At 34.1% G+C, this 23,891-nt stretch overlaps 2 protein-coding genes across 2 annotated transcripts; one reads left to right on the plus strand and one right to left on the minus strand.

Annotated features, from left to right (window-relative positions):
• Positions 1-7,845: 7,845 nt before the first annotated feature.
• On the minus strand, positions 7,846-8,280 carry LOC120193136 (protein MAIN-LIKE 2-like). Its single transcript, XM_039195736.1, has one exon. It carries the CDS (start codon positions 8,278-8,280, stop codon positions 7,846-7,848), a length of 435 nt encoding a protein of 144 aa, XP_039051667.1.
• Positions 8,281-16,428: 8,148 nt separating this feature from the next.
• On the plus strand, positions 16,429-22,342 carry LOC120193189. The gene is made up of 3 exons (XM_039195760.1): positions 16,429-19,096; positions 21,134-21,444; positions 21,810-22,342. The coding sequence occupies exons 1-3, from the start codon at positions 17,061-17,063 to the stop codon at positions 22,160-22,162; spliced, it is 2,700 nt and encodes an 899-aa protein (XP_039051691.1). The 5' UTR covers positions 16,429-17,060; the 3' UTR covers positions 22,163-22,342.
• The last annotated feature ends 1,549 nt before the right edge of the window (positions 22,343-23,891 follow it).

Raw genomic sequence — 23,891 nt, forward strand, 5'->3', positions numbered from 1 at the left:
AAAAGATGATTAAATTGATAGGATTTTTAAATACGAAAGATTAAATTGATTGAATTGTTTCGATTCATGACCAAATTGATAGAATGTATAAGTTTTAAGAATGTATAAGTTTTAAGGATTAAAATTATTATTATGCTAGTCATATTAGGCGTTTGTTTCAATATTAACGATGAAATGATTTGTTTGTAATAATATTGTAATTGATTAAATTGTAAGATTTAGAAAGTGATAAATGTGGTTTAAAATTCATGTAAAAATGGTGAGAGCTGCCACCCTTGGAATGCATTTCACTTTCACATCAAAGATGCTTAAGATTATGTCATACCTTGCAATCAATATGCCACATTCATGTATTTTCATGTGGTATTATGTGTTTAAAGTATTTTATATTTTTACAAATGTAGGTACAAAAATAATTTTTTTATATAGATTTACATGTTTAAAGTACTTGTATTTACTAACAATCAGTTGGTTTAGTGAGATTAGATACTAGATCCCTTAAACAAGGTCAGTGGGTTCAAATCCTTACGATTGTGAATGGAGCAAACTGGGTTGAAAGGGTCGTCCTTGCCTCTGCAGTACCCGATCTGGATTAATCGATCAATAGATCAGATACTGATGGTTATATAAAAAAAGTACTTGTCTCTCAACTATACCCCAAAATACATTTCAAACTATTTACTTTATTTTATATAATGTATATTTCCAAACCTCTAGTTAGAAATTATATCAATCAAGTCGTCCAATATTTTTTTTGACTAACTGTACGGATCAGGAAGCATAGTGGTACAATATTTTTTTGACATGTGTAAAAGCATATATTTAAAAATATATAATATTGATTCTCATAATAAATAAATAATTAAAGTAAGAAGTTGTCTTACTAATTTTAATGACAGTTTGAAGGTATCAACAAACAGAGAAATAGTTCCGAGATCACACAATTAAACATGATAAATATTATTACTCTAATTTAAGATTGATTCCACTAAAGATATATGCAAAGAATAGTTGTAATTTGTAAATTAAGACCGCAGAGGAAAAATTGAAAAAAATTTCCAATGAATTTTATAAATATTTAAATTTTTAAGAATTAAGGATTAATTATTTTTTATTTTTTATTTCTTAAATTTTAATAGTATTTTTATTTTAATATTTGTTTTGAATAGTTTAGAAATTTTAAATTTTGATAATTTCTTAAATTCTTTTTTCCCCTTCTATTTTTTAACTTTAACCATACATTAATTAACTGAAAATAGTCTCGGTTACAATGACATCCGAAATACAATCAGGATGAGCATAATTGAAATAAAGAGGCATAATAGAGTTGGAAACATGAGACACTAGCAAATCGGCAGCACCATTCGCTTGGCAATGAACAAACCAGGCAACAACATGAGTTTTTCTTTTGTTTTTTTTTTATTAATATGGGTAATTATAAGGCAATATATGTTTATAAATGATTATCTACCATTTAACATTGAACACTCACACCTCTAACATTCCAGGTGCTTGAACATGGTACCTAAAGGAATAACAATAATTCTTTCGAGTTCTTTTGCCACCGAGGTCTCTTGATTCGTGCACACCACGTTTAAACAATCACTCTCAATAATCACATGTACAAATTCCATTTTACCTATCATGCACAAGCTCGTTTCTAAGATTTTGGTGGTCTTTAGGGGGGTGGGGGAATTTAGACCCTAATAAGGGATTTAAATTATAATTTGCATTTGTATTTTCAACCACGCTGCATTTATTGCTATTGCAAACATAACGAATGATATTACTGTTATTACAAGTATCGTGATTGTGAATTTTTAATAATATGTTATTGTGGATATAGCAATTTTTTGGTGGTCTTTGGGGGGGATTTAGACCCTAATAAGGGATTTAAATTACAATTTGCATTTGTATTTTCAACCACGTTGCATTTATTGCTATTGCAAACATAACGAATGATATTACAGTTATTACAAGTATCGTGATTGTGAATTTTTAATAATGTGTTATTGTGGATATAGCAATTATGGACGATGTCGTTACCACTGCATAACGATCATTGTTGTGGTTACAGATAGTTATTTAAGCAATTGTTCCTAATAAAAAGTGTTGAAAAATAAATTTGAAGGACAACTCCATAATAAAAAGTATTGAAAAAAATGTCCCTAATAAAAAATATTAAAAAAATAGAATTTAAGAGTATGCTTGTAATAACAAATTTTGAAAAAAACATTGGTCCTCTAATAAAAAATACTGAAAAAAATTGGACTCATAATAAAAAATATGCCCTTAATAATAAATATTGAAAAATTGGATCCTAATAATAAGTATTAAGAAACAATAAAAAATGTTAGAAAAATATTGACAACAAATTGAATACTTATACAAATATTAGAAAAATAAGTTATAAGAGTAGACCTTAATAATAGTTATTAAAATTTTTGAACATGTAATAATAAATATTAGAAAAAAATTAAATCTTTAATAACAAATATTAAAAATAATTAGGCCCTATAACGGTGAAATTGGGCAAATAATCCAGGCGAGTGGATTATTTGGTCCAATAGGGCAACAAGAAATTTATTTTTGGATCTAAGACAAATGTTATAGTGCCCATGGAATTCGTCATGCCGACGTGACAAATTCCATGGGATATATTTTTTATTGGGTTGTGACACGGGGGTCTCACAACCCAAATTTATTTAATATATCTTAAGGGACTCGTCATACCCGCGTGACGAGTCTCGATAATTTTTTTTTAATTTTTAATAGCATTGTAAAAAATATTATTTTATTGATGAAGGAACTCGTCACGCCGGTGTGACGAGTTCCAACAAGTATAATTTTGGATTTGTTGACTGTTGGATTAACCGTTGTTGGACGGGCAATTTTTTAAAAAAAATTCAAAGGAACTCGTCACACCGGTGTGACGAGTTTCAACGGCTAAAAATTTAACATACATAACACACTCATTTCATCTCTTACACACACAACACACTCCTTTCATCTTCAATCTCTTATACAACAAACTTCTTTCTTCTAACCAAATACATTTCAAATAATGAGCAACAAATTCTTCACAGTTGTCCATTATAATAGCGAAATTCTACAAACTAATGTTGGTGTTGTGTTTAAGTCACACAGACCCATCAATGTGATGTTCCCTATGGATGCATCTCATCGCCAAATGAAGCAAAAAATTGAGAGAAAATTTGGGGCTTATGTTTCATATTTAAGTTATTGGCACCTGATCTCCTCAAATCCAGTTATATATGGAAAAATTCAACTTGATGATGGTGACGATGTTGCTGTTATGGTTGGACTTCATCAATCATCAAATAATAATATGGTGGAGATGTACATCGAAACCACAAATATAACTTATATTACAACCTCATCAATACCAGCTCGAAGAATATAATAAGCAGGCCCGTCTGAACCACATGCAAGTGATGGTGATGATAACCTTGTTGGACGGTTCGGTGAAAGTCTTGTTGAATTTAACGAAGATGTTGAAGATATTGTTATGTTGGTAGACGATCATGACACACCATTAGTTGATGAGTCTGATGTTTTTGAGATTGCTTTAGAGGGACAAGGTGTGGATGTTGAGGCTGATGTATAGGAGGCAACTCTTTAAAGATGTCAAGGATTCCCGAATGCTCAAAATGTTTAGGTAAAAACATATCCTCAACCTGAAATGCCTCGCCATGATTTGCCTCGATATCATCATGCAGTTGCAATGCATGACATTAACTACGATGCTATGCGGAATCCTAAAATATATGATATGCCAGAGTTATGTGATGCCCACTGTGGTTCTTCAGATGAGTGGTCATCTGAGTTGACCATTGGGTCTCAATTTGAAACAAAAAAAGAGGCATAATTAGCAATCAAGGAGTATTCCATCAAAGCTCATCTTCAATTATATGTGGCGGAGTCGGATCAAAATACTTATTTTATACGGTGTATACACCATGATGTTGGCTGTAAATAGACGATACAAATATCATACCTACAACGGAAGATGTTGTGGGAAGTTACAAGGTTCAATGCACAACACACATGTACAATGACCTCCTTGACACAAGACCACAAACATTTAGATTCGGATGCCATATGCTCTTATGTGAAGTTGTTGGTGGAAAAAATTCAAGAGTGCTCGTTTCTGTGTTAGTGGCATCCATTCGAAATACATTTGGTTATATTCTGACTTATTATAAGGCATGGATAGCTAAATATAAAATAATGACCTTATTGTATGGTGATTGGGATAAGTCATATAATGAGCTACCACGACTGCTATAGGCAATGGAATTTTTCATCATGGGAACCATTGTTAGGTACTATACTCAACCTGCAGTCACGCTTGAAGGAGATGTTATCCCTAGGAAGAGAATTTTTTGTGGCTTGTTCTGGGAACTTAAGTCAGCTATCGAAGGGTTTAGCTTTTGCAAACAAGTGATTCAAGTCGATGGCACTTTTCTGTATGGGCTCTACAGACACGTCTTGGTGATAGTCGTTACAAAGATGGAGACAAAAATATTTTCCCCATTACCTTTGCCATTTTTAAAAATGAATCGGAGGAAACTTGGAATTTCTTTCTCTCCAACTTGTGTTCCCATGTTATCACTCAAGATTGGGTTTAAATGATCTCAGATCAATCGCTTGGGTTGTTAAGCACAATTTTTAGAACTGAAAATAGATGGACACCTCCGCACACATATCCTGCCTATTGTATACGTCATATTGCGTTGAATGCAATGTAGAGGTTTAAGTAGAAAAAGATCAAAAAGGAGATTACCAATATGGGTAAGTATTATCTCATTTCATGGCTTGAAAATTTGAGAAGATAAGGAGATGATGTGTATGAATTCGCAGCTAAAATCCCTATGGAGAGATGGTCACAAGCATATGATGTTGAGGGTTGACATTATGACAATATGACTACCAACCTTGCTGAATGTATCAACTCAGTGCTGAAAGGGACTCGACATATCCTGATAGCAAATATTGCTAGGGAGACTTACTTTAGGTTGGGTAAAGTATGGACAAACAAAAGTGCACAAATTGATGTCATGATCAACGATGGGAGAAATTGGGCTCCAGATTTGGAGCAGGCAATGCAAAAGAATCAAACACATGTGACATCAATGTTTGTCCATAATTTTGCCATACTTGATTCTGATTTCTTTGTCCAAACACTAGTTCCACCACATGAGGGAGGTAATTCTACAACATACACTGGTAATCTGAATAGAAGATGGTGTGATTGTGGTTGATTTCTAGCTTTTAGGTTCTCATGCGCTCACATTGTTGCTACATGTGCTCACATTGTTGCTACATGTATGCACATCAATAACCCAAACGTATATGCTGATGACTATTATAGCTTGCACACTATGCACAACATTTACAATTGTGAGTTCGATTACCTCCCAAATGAAGCATACTGGCCTACATGCACAATTTCTGAGGAATGGTTGCCAAATCCTCAATTGCGTAGAAAGTTACGGGGTCGACCTGAATCTATCTGAATTCATATCATTATGGATGATCCGTAAAAAGAGCCAGATCTACCTAAACTTTGTGGCCACTGCAGAGGTAAAGGTCATAACAGAAAACATTGTCCACATCTTCCAAAATATCAAGTTGGACACTAAAATAGGCGTTACAAAATATTATGTACTGTAACTATGTATTTTTTTATACTGTAACTGTGTTTTTTTAACTATGTTTTTTAACTTGTATTTTGTGGAACCATGTTTTGTAATATTTTGATATAACAAATTAAGGAAAAATATTTTTGGACTTAATTGAATTTGTTCAAAGTCTTCAAAATTTATTTTTGGACTTAATTGAATTTGTTAAAAGTTTTCAAAAATAATTCAAAGTCCATTTAAAGTGAATTTGAGCACAAAACTTATTTTCACGTATGAAGTGCCGATATTGTTCTTATAGTATCAATATTATATGAACAATACCGATATTGTCCATGTGGTACCTATACCCTAAGTAAGAGAGATACTATCAGATTGCTCAAATTCCATAATACAAAATAGATACTGATACCCAAAGGGGTACCGATACTACTTTACATAGTAGTATTGATACCATCATCACAATATCGATATCGTCAGCCCCAACGGCTAGTTTTATTTAAAAATAATAAAGAAAGAACCGATACCAATAAAAGGAGTACCGATACTCCTTGTACTTTTATAAACTACACTAATTATGAATGAAATTTTTTAATTAAATTTTATTTTAATTAAAAGTTATTTTTAAATTAAAAAATTTTCATTTTTGTTTACATATTTTATTTGTTTACATATTTCTTAAAGTTCTTTTAATTAAAACTAAAATATTGTCAAATTTTAAATATTTTAAGGGAGAAAACGAATAAACAAATTTATTACTTATCAATGATTTTTTATACAATTAAATATCGAGTACAAAAACTTAAATAAACAAATTTATTACTTATATTTACGTAATTCTTGCCGATGTCGAGGAGTGGTAGAATAGTAATGACGTGATGCTTGTCGATTTCGTCCTGATCGTTCACCTTCGTCATTTTCGTCTTCTTCCAATTCCAGTGTACTGAACATTACTCCACCACTTTGATTTACATCTTCGGGTGAAAACGATGGAGTATTCAAGGTATTTGACGCCATCATTGACGTCATCGCCTCAAATTGAGATTGTTTGTATTTAAGAAGATGATCCAATGGACATTTTTCTTCCGATTCTGAGGAAAATTATTGTGAATGTGGCACTTGATCCCACCTACTTCCTTTCCACGTTGTTCGACTCTCCGTCAATGGTTGATATGCACTATATCCACCATAACTTTCTTACGATGGATAATAATTGGAGAAAGCATAAGATGAAGATGATGATTTTTTTCCATATTTTGCCTTCATTATTTCCCACTCGGATCGCTCCTCTGGCGTTGTCAAGTATGATTTCCCATTTGCTTCATAATTTTAGAGGTAAGGAGAAACATTGAAATCAAAATCTTTGGGTTGTACCTTGGAACGATTAGGCAATCGTAAATGTCTATTTTGCTATTGATGTATGAATATAGCATGCTTCCTCGGTCAATCTTCACTATGCTTACCATGCGCATCTATTTTATGCAAATCGTCAATGTTAAATATGTACATTTCTATCGGTTGGTGAAACCCAAATTGTCGCAAAACTCTATCGGCGACATGGATCTCAACAATGGAAAAATGGAGCAATGTTGTTACGATACACCATGTCTCCGCTCCTTCAAAGAACATTGGCGATAGACACCGTTGGATATCCGACTCATAATAAGACATTCAATTAAACTGTCAAAAGCATTATGTTAGTATAATTAAACAATTAATATTACAATTTCAAAGTTAATGCAAAAAATATTAAAATTTACCGCATGTTTACTGGTGATATCAATCATTATCCGAATATCTACTTTGGTTGCACCTGACAACTTTGTATCGGTTATTTGGTTTCCTCATCTAAAAAAATTACATTATTTATTGCCATTTCCAAAATATTTAAATAAATATTATAAAATATCAAAAACTTTAAATATATGAATTTACCTTCCGCGAGAGGAAACTCCATAGGAGCGAATGTAATAGGTGTCATAAACGAGATACAATACCACACCCATGATTGGAGAAAAACTAAACAACCCGCTACATCCTCTTTTTTTCCTCTAATGACTATGGTTGCCTTGTAGAGTTCACGATACAAAAAAGTCAAAATTGCAGAACCCCAACTATATTGGTGACATACAGCGAAATCCTCAATTACTGGAGATATTGGGTGTGCACCAAATTGCCCAATTTATCCCGTAGCAAGATCCCTCCAATTAACGTCATAAGATATGCTCGAGTTGTATATCACCTCTTGCTCCATTGATTGTTCATCTACTCTAAATTCTCTTTCCAACCACGTCATCCGTATCCACAACCCATCAATGACATCGGCTGGAGCCTCATTTCCCAATAAATTTGAAATAACAACATTTAGCGAATAAGTGTCGCGAAGCACCAATGACATACCATTAATCGGAACGCCAAGTTGATAAGCGACATCATCCAATGTTATCGTCACTTCACCACAAGAAAAATGAAACATATGCGTTTCGGGCCTCCAACGCTCAATCAATGTCGATATCAGTGCCGATATCACCTTAAATCCGCAAAGAAACGTCGCTCCATATAATCCGAATTGTGAAAGATATGTCATCATTCGCTTATGTGACTCTTCATTCGGCATTCGTCACGATGACGAATGACTCATTCTTCTCGCTACAATTTGAAAATAAATTATTTAATACACTTACATAAATAATTATTATTAATACTATAATTTTGTTAAAACTAAAATGAAAGAAAACAAATTAAAATTTATCGTAGTTAACTCAGTCGACGAAATATGAACATCATCCAGACATAACATTTCTTCTATTGAGGCCATTTCAACACAAAAGTTTTTTACTCTCAATAGAATGTTTGATTCCAAGTGAAAAATCAATCCAACCCAAACCTTTATTTATACTACACTACCCAACGACTATAAATGACTAGTTTTTTCAAATTGAAAATAGCAATTGGAACTCGTCACACCGCTGATTTTTTTTAAAAAAAAACTTTGACCGTTCAACAACGATCAACAAATTCAAAATTATATTCGTTGGAACTTGTCACACTAGCGTGACGAATTCTTTCTGCATTAAATAATATATTTTTTCAATGCTTTTAAAATTTTCAAAAAAAATATTTTTTTATTGAGACTCGCCATGCCCGCGTGACGAATCTCTTAAGATATATTAAATAAATTCGGGTTGTGGGACCCACGTGATATGACCCATTAAAAATATATATCCCATGAAACTCGTCACGTCGACATAACGAGTTTCATGGGCACTGTAGCATTTGTCGTAGATCCCAAAATAAATATCCTGATACCCTATTGAGCCAAATAATCCACCCTCCTAGATTATTGGGCTAAAATTCCCCCTATAATCATGCAAATTCATCACAATCTCAAACAAAAATACTTATAGTCGAGAAACCTTTATCGGTTGAGCAAGCACTGTAACATCCTCAATACCGGGTTAGTGATCAAATCGTAAAGTTTCATAATTTGATGACTAAAATAGAAGAATGAAATAGTTCTATGATTATTGGATGCATATGATGAAGGTTATTTTGTAATTGTTAAAGGAAATAAAGGGTAAAATGGTCATTTGATCATTTAAGGAATTATACACGTGGGAAGAGAGCTATCTGGAAGCTTTCTTCTTCTTGCTTTCTCTTCTTCACGTGGGGCTAGCTTCAAAAGGTAAGTTCTTTGTTTGTAAATGAATTGTTGATTTTAAGGTTGGGTTTTGATTATTAGATGATAACTAAGCTTAAGGAAAGCTTAAATCATCTTAAAAACAATTGATGGAGGGGTTAAGAGAGATTAAAGATTTGGAGTTTTTATATGAAACTTTGGAAAAGAATTGATAAGTAGAAATTGAAGTTAAATTTGACTTGTCAATGGTTAAATTAAGAGATTTGGAGTGATAGAATTTGATTTTGAACATATAGAAAATTTGATATGATTTTTGGAATTACAAATGGAAGATAGGATTTTGAGGTTTAAGATGAAATAAATGAATATAGATTGGGTTAAGTATGTGTACTAGAGTTAAGAATGAAAAGGGGATGATATAATGTTTGAGAGGAAATGAAGTAATTTTCGGGTTGAAAATATGATTTCTGGGCAAGGGGAATCGGTACCCATTCAAGGGGAACCGATACCCCTTCAAACGACAGAATTCCAGAATGTCTTGAGGGAATCGATACCCCCATGGTAGGGAACCGATTCCCCCTAAAGAAAAATGTTAATATTGGTTTAATAAGTTCGTTTAAGTTGCTAGTATTCAATTACAAGGTGTAGGTATCTAATGATTACCTCGAAATGTACATTTATGTAGATTCTACGCATAAAGAATTCCGGAACGTTTGGCAAGTAAGATCGATCAAGGGGAAAGATAAGAGATTGGAATTGACTAGTGAGGCCAGGTGAGTGCATATTAATTAGTTTATGGTGCTAAATGGAAACAGGACTTGCGACAAGTCTATTTCCTCTGTTAGAATGCATGAATATATGATTATACGTATATGAATGACATGAATTGTATGTATGCATGATTATATGTGTTAACATGCTTTTGAATGTAATGTTACGAGAAGTATGTGCTATGTAATGTATATATATGAACATATGTGAAACTGAACTATGTGACTGCATGAGAAAGATATGAGCCATACGACATGATATATGTGAACATGAGAAAACAAAGTATAAGATATGAACTATGTGATCCTATGAGAATATGAATATGTGACTACATGTATATGTGAAAGAAGCTATGAGCTTATATGGAATGTGATATGAAATATATATGTGAAAACAAGTATATGTTATGAGATAAGATCTATGTGATTACATGTAACATATGATATTAGATATATGTTTACACGTACATGTGATACGTGACTGAAAAGAAAAGCTATGTGGTTATAAGAGAGAATATGAATAAGTAATGTGAACTGTTATAAATGATAATGCCCATGTTATGTGATATGAGAGCTAGGGGTATAGTTGGCATGCCAAGGGTCGAGGGTTTACCTATGTTCTTCGGGATATATGGACTGTTTACCTATGTTCTTCGGGACATATGGACTGTTTACCTATGTTCTTCGGAACATACGGACTGTTTACCTATGTCCTTCGGGACATATGGACTGATTACCTAGGTTCTTCGGAATCTATGGACTGGTCCTTCGGGACATTGATCGAGCTGTGGTGACAGCATATGTGTGCACAACCTCAATGTACTCACATACCTTAAGTTCTCACTAGTGTACATAGGCTAATAAAGTGATTAAACAAGCATACTGAATGTGATATGTATACGATGGGGTTATAAGTGGTTTGAAATGTGTTACGTGAACCATATGATGTTGTGTGTGTATAGTGTTTGATTGAAAAGGTTAACAATAAAAGTATGTGATTACATGATAAACTGTTAATGATGAATTATGTGTCTGTATGTATTTACTGTAATTAATCTGATATGATTTTATATGATACGAAGAATGCATGGAATTGGTATAACATGATAGAACAGAACATGCATGTATTGATATATGTTATGAAGTGCATTGTAAGTCGTTATGCCTCACTAAGTCTTCGACTTTGTTTCACACGTAGGTTTCGAGAAGAGGAAAGGGTAATGCGGAGCAAGACAGGTCAGTTTTCCTTACCAAATGTCAGATCAGAAAATGTATGTATTGTTTACAGAGTGTAGTTGGCATGTAGTCTAAAGATATAAAATGGTATGAACTCTCTGATATCTGTTGTAAACGATTTGAAATAATTTAAATGTTATCAAAGTTTTTAAATTACCCACTATTTTATACGAATAAATGTTTAAAAAGTCAATGTGACACTTCGGACTCGTATCCGGGTCGGATACGGGTTGGGGGTGTTACATTTAATGGTATCAGAGCTAAGGTTTAGCCGATTCTCGGCATAAACCGAAGTCCAAAATGTCATAAAAGGTGTACATGCCAACATAGATTGAAAAATTTCTGATCTGATAGTGTAAGGAATACGTTGCCTTGCTAATAAAATAAGAATAGTTTAATACAGTAGAAATCCGATCGTGATAATTTCGAAGTAAGTGGAAGGTGATATTCCTGATTGTGATAGCTATTCACTTGCCCTGGCCAGGCAGGATGAAGAGTGGACACCTCAGGAAATGCCTAGTAAGATCAAAAGTTGATTTCAGAAAGCTGAAATCATATCTGAATAATGATAGAAAGTTTTCATCGTTTGGAATCGGAAAAACGATATAGAGTTATTATGTGGATAAGATAGAATATGGTGAACGGGTGTCACCATAAGAATGTTAAAAAGATCTAAGGATGTGATGAGTACGTATAGAAGAACTTAAGGATAAGTGCATCAATGACAAGTGTATAAGATGTATAAAGTCAGAGTTTATGAGTTTGAAACGAAGTGATAGTATTGCGCATAAACAAGAGTATGTTTATGATAAGGGTTTGCAGTTTAGATGGAAAGAGTTAGCGTTGGCTAACTAGAGTATGTGATAAAAATGTACTGGATTATAAGATTATAAGATATTGTCAGGATATGATAACCAGATCTGCAATGGATCTGGATATAGTTGCATATTTGGATTATAGTAATGTGGTATAGTAAAGGAAAAGGAAGTAAGAATTTGTATATTTAAGTAAAGCTGAGGATTGATAAGAAGAGTTTGAGAATGTGTATATCGATGATCAGATTATAGGACACAGGAAGTCAGAATGTTGAGTTTGAGTAAAAGAAATTTCAGGATGTATGAGAATAGAAGTGAAATTGATAAGTTGAGTAAGCGAATGTTAAGATAATTTAGATTGGAAAGAATGTATATGATTGGTATAAGAGGGCTTGTGCCCTAGACTGAACCAAAGTTATTATCTAGCTGTCAGAGTAAAGGTGCTAGAGTTATAAGATTGGAGGAAAGATAAAGTTGAGTTAATTGATTATGATATGAATTTGAATATAATTGTATATTCTGAGATAGCTATAATGTAGAAACAGAGATAAGTATTTGCATGGAACCTTCAGGAAGGAAAATACAAGTATAAGAAATGAAAGGGATTGATTTAAAAGAATCAGATACGATAAATATGGAAGTACAGAGGACAGTTTTGATATAGAGTGATGAGATGAATGTTATTGTCAACGTGATGAGTGACATTATATGGAATTTTAGAAAGGTCAAAGGAAAAATGCATAATCGAATGAGAGAAAAGACAACAATGGATTGGTATTACTGGTTATTGATTATATGATAAACAACAGAAGATGAAGGTATAAACGAAAAAGATAGTCGAAAAACTAAGGGATTGAAAAGTAAGTTTCTGATGATGACAAGAAAGAGTAAGTCAGGGAAGCAACATAAGAACATTAGAAGATATGTTCCTATTAAGATGTGCAGTGAAAATTCGAGGACGAATTTTCTTATAAGGAGGGGAGATTTGTAACATCCTCAATACCGGGTTAGTGATCAAATCGTAAAGTTTCATAATTTGATGACTAAAATAGAAGAATGAAATAGTTCTATGATTATTGGATGCATATGATGAAGGTTATTTTGTAATTGTTAAAGGAAATAAAGGGTAAAATGGTCATTTGATCATTTAAGGAATTATATACACGTGGGAAGAGAGCTATCTGGAAGCTTTCTTCTTCTTGCTTTCTCTTCTTCACGTGGGGCTAGCTTCAAAAGGTAAGTTCTTTGTTTGTAAATGAATTGTTGATTTTAAGGTTGGGTTTTGATTATTAGATGATAACTAAGCTTAAGGAAAGCTTAAATCATCTTAAAAACAAATGATGGAGGGGTTAAGAGAGATTAAAGATTTGGAGTTTTTATATGAAACTTTGGAAAAGAATTGATAAGTAGAAATTGAAGTTAAATTTGACTTGTCAATGGTTAAATTAAGAGATTTGGAGTGATAGAATTTGATTTTGAACATATAGAAAATTTGATATGATTTTTGGAATTACAAATGGAAGATAGGATTTTGAGGTTTAAGATGAAATAAATGAATATAGATTGGGTTAAGTATGTGTACTAGAGTTAAGAATGAAAAGGGGATGATATATGAAGTGTTTGAGAGGAAATGAAGTAATTTTCGGGTTGAAAATATGATTTCTGGGCAAGGGGAATCGGTACCCATTCAAGGGGAACCGATACCCCTTCAAACGACAGAATTCCAGAATATCTTGAGGGAATCGATACCCCCATGGTAGGGAACCGATTCCCCCTAAAGAAAAATGTTAATATTGGTTTAATAAGTTCGTTTAAGTTGCTAGTATTCAATTACAAGGTGTAGGTATCTAATGATTACCTCGAAATGTACATTTATGTAGATTCTACGCATAAAGAATTCCGGAACGTTTGGCAAGTAAGATCGATCAAGGGGAAAGATAAGAGATTGGAATTGACTAGTGAGGCCAGGTGAGTGCATATTAATTAGTTTATGGTGCTAAATGGAAACAGGACTTGCGACAAGTCTATTTCCTCTGTTAGAATGCATGAATATATGATTATACGTATATGAATGACATGAATTGCATGTATGCATGATTATATGTGTTAACATGCTTTTGAATGTAATGTTACGAGAAGTATGTGATATGTAATGTATATATATGAACATATGTGAAACTGAACTATGTGACTGCATGAGAAAGATATGAGCCATACGACATGATATATGTGAACATGAGAAAACAAAGTATAAGATATGAACTATGTGATCCTATGAGAATATGAAAAGAAGCTATGTGACTACATGTATATGTGAAAGAAGCTATGAGCTTATATGGCATGTGATATGAAATATATATGTGAAAACAAGTATATGTTATGAGATAAGATCTATGTGATTACATGTAACATATGATATTAGATATATGTTTACACGTACATGTGATACGTGACTGAAAAGAAAAGCTATGTGGTTATAAGAGAAAGAATATGAATAAGTAATGTGAACTGTTATAAATGATAATGCCATGTTATGTGATATGAGAGCTAGGGGTATAGTTGGCATGCCAAGGGTCGAGGGTTTACCTATGTTCTTCGGGACATATGGACTGTTTACCTATGTTCTTCGGGACATGGACTGTTTACCTATGTTCTCGGAACATACGGACTGTTTACCTATGTCCTTCGGGACATATGGACTGATTACCTAGGTTCTTCGGAATCTATGGACTGGTCCTTCGGGACATTGATCGAGCTGTGGTGACAGCATATGTGTGCACAACCTCAATGTACTCACATACCTTAAGTTCTCACTAGTGTACATGGGCTAATAAAGTGATTAAACAAGCGTACTGAATGTGATATGTATACGATGGGGTTATAAGTGGTTTGAAATGTGTTACGTGAACCATATGATGTTGTGTGTGTATAGTGTTTGATTGAAAAGGTTAACAATAAAAGTATGTGATTACATGATAAACTGTTTGATGAATTATGTGTCTGTAGTATTTACTGTAATTAATCTGATATGATTTTATATGATACGAAGAATGCATGGAATTGGTATAACATGATAGAACAGAACATGCATGTATTGATATATGTTATGAAGTGCATTTGTAAGTCGTTATGCCTCACTAAGTCTTCGACTTAGCGTGTGATTGTTTCACACGTAGGTTTCGAGAAGAGGAAAGGGTAATGCGGAGCAAGACAGGTCAGTTTTCCTTACCAAATGTCAGATCAGAAAATGTATGTACTGTTTACAGAGTGTAGTTGGCATGTAGTCTAAAGATATAAATGGTATGAACTCTGATATCTGTTGTAAACGATTTGAAATAATTTAAATGTTATCAAAGTTTTTAAATTACCCACTATTTTATACGAATAAATGTTTAAAAAGTCAATGTGACACTTCGGACTCGTATCCGGGTCGGATACGGGTTGGGGGTGTTACAAGCACTATCTACGTTTATTTTTCTATTTGCATATTAAATAAAACCCTCAAAATTAAAATTAAAATCAATTGTACCTTCAAACTCTATAAAAAATCAATTAAATCTTTTGTCATGCCATCGTTCATATATGAAATGTTACGTTAGTATCATGTAGCATCACTTCAATATAATATACTATTATATCAATACAATAACAATCAACATCAATTAAAAAGAATAAGATTTATAAAATTACACAAATTTAAGAATAAAGTTAATATAATTAAAAAATAAAAATAATTAATTTAGATATATTTTTTAAGAATTGATTTAGATTTATTATGTAAGCAAAATCACCCCTTAAACCTTAAATTAAAATATTTTCATATTTAAGAGTTAATTTAGAATTTAGTTCCATAATTCGAGAGTGAAAAATAGTTCAACCTAGTGTTCATTAAAAGAAGAGTAAATTACAAATTTCATCATTAAACTTTATTTCTCTCCTATTTTACTCGTTGAACTTTAAAAGTTCTACACACTAAACTTAATACATTATTTTTTTTTGTAACTCCGTCGTTAGATAGTTAACAATGTTAAAACTATAAAAAATAAAATTTTCAATAAAAAAAAATTATTTTCCATTTATAATCTGTTAGTGCGAAAACGATTATTGACCATAAAACCTAATATATTAAATTCAATGAAAAGTGAATAAAATTTAAAGTACATTAAATGATGGGAGATAAAGTAAACTTTAGTTACCAAATCTGTAGTTTACCCTTAAAAGAAACCCGAACGAAGTTTAGGACTAAAAAAGTGAAAAGCCAACCCTTTTACCAATAACATGCGGTAAGTAACCCGCTTTACTTTCTTGTTTGTCTCTCATCTTCAACACTGAATATCATCAGATCAGATCAGATCGAACTCTTTTTTATCTGTAACTGTTGTGGGTAAGAGAAAAGGCTTTCAGAATTTTTATTGAGACAAGTTTTCAACAAAGGCTTTAAGACCAATCCATGGGTTCTTTTAATCCAAGTCTATACAAGGTTTGGTCTTTCTCCTTTTAATTTCTCTCGAAGATTCGGAAATCCTTTCTGGGTTTTTCTTAGACCCGTCTTTTGCAATCGATTTCTGAGTTTTTATTTTTGGGTTCTCCAAGCTTACTTGGTTTTTAGTGTTTTCAAAATTGGTACTTAAACTTGACCTAGAAATTAGGGCTATTGCTCTGTTTCTGAATACATAGAAAGTTAATAGTGTTTAATAAGTGGAAAGATGCAATCTAGTAGAAAAGGTGAACAGGTTGAACTATCTCGAACTGTTAAGTCGCGTAGTCAACACAGGGCTGCTGCTGAAGCTGGTTCTCATGATCCTTATCCGGTTTCTCGTCGCGAGGTGATGAATAATCGGTCTCCTCCACCGCGTGGACTGAGGAACTTTAGACCCAATGCCCTTGATGTGTGTCCAGAAAGAGGGGTTCGGTTAAGGATCGGATAAGCGGAGCCATGGTGGGGAGAGATTCGTATGGTTGGAATTTGGGTAGCCTTAGAACTGAAATAGCAGGATCGAAATCACCCCTATATGTGCAAATGCGTAAAAAGTCTCATTATGAAGATGAGGGAGTCGTCAATAGAAAATATGATTTTGTTGAGCCTGTTGGTTTTGATGATCGTACAAACTCCAGTGCAAGGGGTGTGTATAGGTATGATCATGGTACATCTAGGTTGGCCAAAGAGAAAGACTATATGGAAAACAGAGTTTTGAGTATTGATGGGCATGTAATGATGGACCAGAAATTGTTGCCAGTGGAAGAAACCGATGTAAGAGGTCCACGTCGGTTGCCTCATGATCTAGGTCCAAGCTTAAAATTTGCAGAAACTAGTGAGCAATTACCATTTTCCTCACAAGACATTGATATGGATCATTATGAGCGTGAAAAATTTCGGCATCGAGAAACTATGCCTTCAAAGAAGGTGAAAGATATGGATTCTTACAAAGAAGATAACTCCATGTTTGACTCTCAGGATGTTGCATATAGTATGGTGGAATCATCTCGATCCAAGGATTTCATGTGCACCCATCAACTTAAGGAATTTGCTGGCACATCTTCTGGTTTCCCTAGGACTGAGTTTCTGAGTTCATATCAGGATGATGCACCCTTACAAGGTTCTGAAGAATATCATAGGAGCAGCCGGAAGTTCACTGAACCAGTGAAATATAATAAATACGACCAAAGGTCACTTACAGAGTCTGTGACAGATTCTGAAGCTACTAGAAGGAATATGACATTATATCAGGAATGTCCAAATAGTCCAAGTGGAGCAGAGTATGAGGATTACCTATACAGAAAACCTAGGGCAATAGGAAGTAATAATCGTGGGTATCCAGTTGAGGACTTAAAAAGGATGATGGCTTCTCAATCTCGAGTTTTCTATGAACATGCATCGGTTGATTACGGTCATATAGACATGCCGAAACGAAATGTTTTGCACCATGTTATAGACAAAATTGATAATACAGATCATTCTTATGGAAGTTCGAGAAAGGGCATTATATGGAATGATTGCGCTTTGCAAAATCAGATGAGTACAGACTACATTGATATGTGCAGATCATATGCACCAATGCGAGACAGGGAATATGTGTGTTCGGAAGACACCCATGTTGCATTTGGAAGAAGACTACCTCAAGACTATGAATTGTCACATTTGGATGCATATCACAATCGTCAATTATCAAATTCAAGATCTGATTCTGGTTTTGGCAGAGGAGTAGGTCCAGTGTTTCAAAATGAAAGAGTTGTTAACTCTTCTGCATCTAAATATGACACAGAGCAATGCAGCCCTTGTCTAAGAACAAAGAGGATGGAGAACGAACTTGTCGGGTACTCAGATAGGATTCTTAAAAGGAAGTTCCTTATGATGGAAGATGTTGGTAGGCCAAGTTCTAAAACTAATGTATCCAGAACAATGCACTCAGCTGGCGACTTTGGAGGTTCATATGATTGTGATGAGCAGATTGATGAAGATATAATTGGTTTACATGTATCTAGGACAAAACAGTATGGCCACAATGAATATAGAAAGCCTGGAAGGACATATGATGGGCCAGAACTTCATGGTGATTCTGAATTGGATGACTGGTATACGTCCGAAGATACTTTGGCACATTCACAAAGAGTTCCAATCAGGTTTTACAAAGATAGTGGTAAATATATCAAGGGAAATCATGAACCTGGTTCTCTTAGCTGGCATACTTCACATCACAATGAAAAAAGAAGTAACCTTCATAAACAAAACGAAGTTTGCAAGAGAAATGAAGATTATGATGAGGATATAAATGCAAATGATGGTGATATGACTGCAGATTTAGTGAATCATGCAGAGGCTGAGCTGTCTGAGGATTCAGAAGAATTTAAGCAATTGGTACGTGAAGCATTCTTAAAGTACTCTAGAAGATTAAACTTGAACCAGAGTGTTCGTAAAAGATACAAGGAGCAAGGACATGCTGGTAGTTTGTTCTGCATTGTTTGTGGTAGAAGGTCCGTTTTTCTTTTCTATGACATGCATTATGAAGAGATGCATATATTTTCATTTAATTCGTTTTTTGAATGACGATTTTAGCCCTAAAGGTTCTGTCAGTTGGTCTTCCTAGGATGTTTTTATGGCCATTTGAATATTTTGGAAACTAGCAAAATCGTAACTGTTTTTTAGTTATTTAAGCAATTATAATAAGTGTTTTTTTCTTCTGGCGATACAGTTTGTTCCTTACATGGTAACTAGACGTACTATGATGGCTGGTCATAACAACTTTATTTAAGGGTTTAATTCGATTTGTTTGCTTCTGAGAAGAAATAGACTAGTAGCCTGAGAAATGATGTTCTATATTAGCAATTTGCAAGTTTAATGTAATAATTTATAGGGTACCAGCTGGTGAATGCTGAGCATATGAATATGTTGATACCGGGCAACCTTAGATATGGGTAAATGCTTTTGTGAACTAACTGGGTTTCAGCATTTGGGGCCAAAGAATGCAGAAAGGGCTGGATTGCTGTTGATGGGATCTGGGCATCCAGTTTTATCAATTTAAGCTTCATTCAGTGAGGTTTGAAATTTCCTGGTTTAGATGACATTTCTGTGTAACCTATAAGAGAGCTAACCGCGAAAGTTGGTTGATTTTTTATTTCAACTGGAGAACTTTTAAGAAGTCTGAGGATTCTTTTAAGTGTGCTAATATGGAGAACTTCTCAGCTTCATTGTGGATATTGGATAGAACTTATTGCATTCTTTGCTCATTACTTATTTGTGAGAAAAAGCTGCTTGTTTTCCTAAAATATTTGGTTTGAGCACTTAGTTCTTGCTCTTTCAGAATCCTTGGATGTCATTAAGGAGCAAGGTTAGTACCCTTATGTCTGCTAGAGGGACTTCGGTAATCTGAATGTACGACCTATTAGATAAGGATTTAATAGGCAATTTGAGTGACCAATTGAGTGGTAATTCATTTGTCTGTGGCAGATAGGATTATAGTGAGCTCCTGCCAGTCAATTATGCTGCTACTTGCTTTTAATGGAGGGATCCATGTTGGAGCAGGTCTAAATGATGGTGCCGATGAGCAAAACAAAGAGATAAATCTGAGTGGTCTGTATTATGTTAGACATCACCTATGTTCTGTAAAGAACTTTGTAAAAAATGTGTATTATTTTGTTTTTCATGATTTTAAACAGCAATGTCTTGTAGCTTGCTAAATATTGATATCTGATAAAATCTGTCTCTCCCTCACCCACTCCATTTAAGTATGTGTTTGTTGATTTTTTTTTATTTGAAGTCTTTTTTTGTCAGTAAATCCATTTGCAAATGCAAATAATATAATTGGTTCAAGAAAAACATGTTGCTTTGCTTGATTACAGATATACTAGGTTGTTTTCAGTCTTCATTTGCTAATAATATGGTCCTCTACATATTAGGAAAATTTTCATCTTTTGGTTCGGGTTATTTCTGATTTAGGCCACTTTTAGGTTATGGTCATTTTGGGTTTTGATTGTCAGGATTTTCAGGTTGGTTCATTTTCGGTTTTGTCATTCAAGTTTGATACAAAAGTTCAGATGATTTCAGGTTAATTGTTTGGGTAATTTTCGAGTTTGGCTTTGTTGGTTGTTGATTTTTTATGGTCAAATCAGGTTCCTGATTGAGGTTAATTTCGTTATTTTTTAGGTTGGGTTAGATTTGATAGGTCCAAATATACCCCTCAGCTTATTGTTGAACCTGGGTTAAAAACGTAACGTATTTGAAGGTAGGTCACTTTTTGACCCAAGTAAAAGGTGAGTTTAGGTTTTGGAACATCATTTACTATATTTCTAGTGACTGCAGAAAAAATGGTTTGAGATACAATGGATGGGAACTGGATGTTACTTTAATGTTCTTGATTTTGATTTCGTTTCCTCTGATCTGATTGGATACTGATTGTTTCCTTTATCTAATGCCCCATTCGAATCATTTTCTCGTTTTTTAAACTTATTACCATTGATGAATGATGATTCTTCGTCTCTCTGTCTTTTATTCTTACATCTTACCTTTTACAGCTATTCGAAGGAATTCATGGACACCCAACGCCTGGTGACCCATGCTTTCATGTCTCACAAGGTGGGGCTGAGGGCAGAGCACTTAGGTCTTCACAAAGCAATATGTGTGTTGTTGGGGTGGGACAGCATTGCACCTCCTGACACTATAACATGGGTTCCCCAGGTCTTGCCTGAAGCAGAGGCCTTGGCTCAGAAGGAGGATTTGGTTCTCTGGCCTCCAATGGTTGTCATCCACAATATTTCCATGGGAAATAACAATCCTCAAGAACAGAAGGTTTTTCCTATTGAAGGGGTGCAGGCTTTTCTGAGAAGTAAGTACTTGGCTCTCAAATTTGCATGATAATTTGTTTAGCAAACAGATTAATGTATTTAGTTCGAATTGTTCCAAGAGTGCAACAGGAAAGATGGATGTTTGATGCCTGCTAATATATCAACAAACAAAATTGATGAACAAAATTGAATAAGAAAGGATGAATGTTTGAGTTGAATTGGCTGTGGATATGCACTACGAGTAAATGGAATAATCATAATTTTAAAAGCTTTTTACTTGCTGGTGAATATGAAAGACTTTCTTTGACTAGAAGAGGAGACTGATCTTTTTTTCCTACTTTTCCTGGATTTTGCTTTTTTTTTTTGTTATTTTCCCCCCCTCTTATTGGTTCTTGAATGATGACAGATAAAGGCTTTGTTGGGGGGAAAATCACCGTGTGCCTAGGGAGACCTGCAGACCAAAGTATTATGGTGGTGAAATTCTTGGGCACGTTTACCGGACTGGCAACGGCAGAGAGACTTCACAAATATTTTGTGGAGAACAAGCACGGGAGAATTGAATTTACATCAAAAAATAATGGCGAACATAGCAATGAGGAAATGGGTGACAATCTGGAGGAGCAGCTTCTTTATGGTTATATGGCAATTTCAGAGGACTTGGACAAACTTGATTTTCATAACAGGAAATGGAGTGTGGTAAAGAGCAAGAAGGAGATCCAGGACTTGGTTAATGATCCTGTCAAGACTGATGAAAGGTAATAAATATGTAAGAAACGTGTTTATTGCATCCATCTGAATGGCCTTGATTTTTTTAAAATTAATGTCTAAAAAACTGATTGATTAAACCTTGTTATCTTCTAGCTTTGTACTGTCTGTAATCATAGTATGACTATTAATGTAAAAACATACAGTATAAGATTGCTATATTTTTCTCTACTTTTGTCAGCATTTGTTGCCTTTTTGTTATTTACAGGTTAAATTGGATTATGAGCAGGGCATGAATATTGGGATTACCCTTAAATTCAAGGAGGATGATCACTGCCTAGCTTCATTCACACTATCAAAACTTCAATAATATAATCTCTGCATTCAACTCACATATTGGTTTGATTGGTAATTTATTATTATTTTCTAATTCAAAAAGCTTTTGATTTTTAAATTTTGTTTTTACACAATTAAAATATATATTTTTTTGAAAATGGGGATAAAGAGTTTGAATATTAGTAAGGAAATATACAAGCACAAAGACATTCAAAAAGAGTCTCATTAAAAAACCTCCCTAATCCTAAGTGGAGAAAAAAAAATGCACCCGATCGAAGTCGATAGAAATACAAAAATAGTCCATTATACTATCCTTCGGCTATCCACCCACAACTACCTTACAACGAATTCCATCATGCACAAGAGAGTCAAAATAGTGCAGCAACGCACATACACGACTTAGGTAAAATTAAGTAGCACAAACAACAGCTACAAAACAAACCAGAAGACAACATCAAAATCCACCATAACAGGAAACAAAGACTGCAGCTCCTCCGGGCACGAATAGAAAACTGCCAAATCATAGACAACATTTTACGATAAAATCAATCCCCCTACCAACCAGGAGAGCCCTCAAACTAGATGCAGCATAAACAAAAATTCAACCACAACAAAACGAATGAGGCCATTTGCATTTGCTCCAAAAACCAATCCTTAATAGAGACATATCAAACATATGATCTCCACACTGGTTTGATGGCCGACTTGATTTTCAACTCATTCCAGCAAATGATCATGCTTATAACATTTTCAGGGACAACCAAGCAGACCTTTCATAACCGACACCATCTCTGCCAAAGTCTCCACACAACATCGCAGTGACAAAATAGATGACAGACATATTCTGGATCTTTTTTACAAAAAATGCACATGGATTGACCAGAACTCGATACTCCTTTCTTCGCAAGTTCTACCAAAGTGGGGATTCTATTATATACCAATTTCCAGACGAAAGCTTCTAACTTTGGTGGAGCTAGATTGGCCCAAACATACCTCCACATAGAGTCCTCACATCCCCCTGCCTTAGAGACTAAGGAGCAGTAGCTTTTGGACTCATAAATACCAGTCGAAGACTCAATCCACTTGAGTTGATCAAACCTCGCAGAATTTTGAGATGCTTTATTAATTATGGACATGAAATTCTCCCATATCCCAAGTTTCCAGAACACCAAAATCCACAACATTTCCGATCTTTTTTAGTGTAACGTTAAAGATCCTTGGAAACGCTACTCTTAGCGACAGAACTTCTGTCCACCAATCCTCCCAAAATTCAATGAACTTACCATCTCCCACCACGAACCTTATATTTTTGACGGAAGAGTCCTCACGATTAAGAAGAGATTTGGTGAAGTTTTTCCACTACCAGGAGGATTTCTTATCTTGCAACGATTTTGGTAGAAGGGAACAACTTTGGAAACCATACTTTGCATTTAGCATTCTCCTCCAT

The sequence above is a fragment of the Hibiscus syriacus genome, unplaced genomic scaffold (genome assembly GCF_006381635.1).
Source record: "Hibiscus syriacus cultivar Baekdansim isolate YM2019G1 unplaced genomic scaffold, ASM638163v2 tig00116989_pilon, whole genome shotgun sequence".
Classification (NCBI taxonomy): domain Eukaryota; kingdom Viridiplantae; phylum Streptophyta; class Magnoliopsida; order Malvales; family Malvaceae; genus Hibiscus; species Hibiscus syriacus.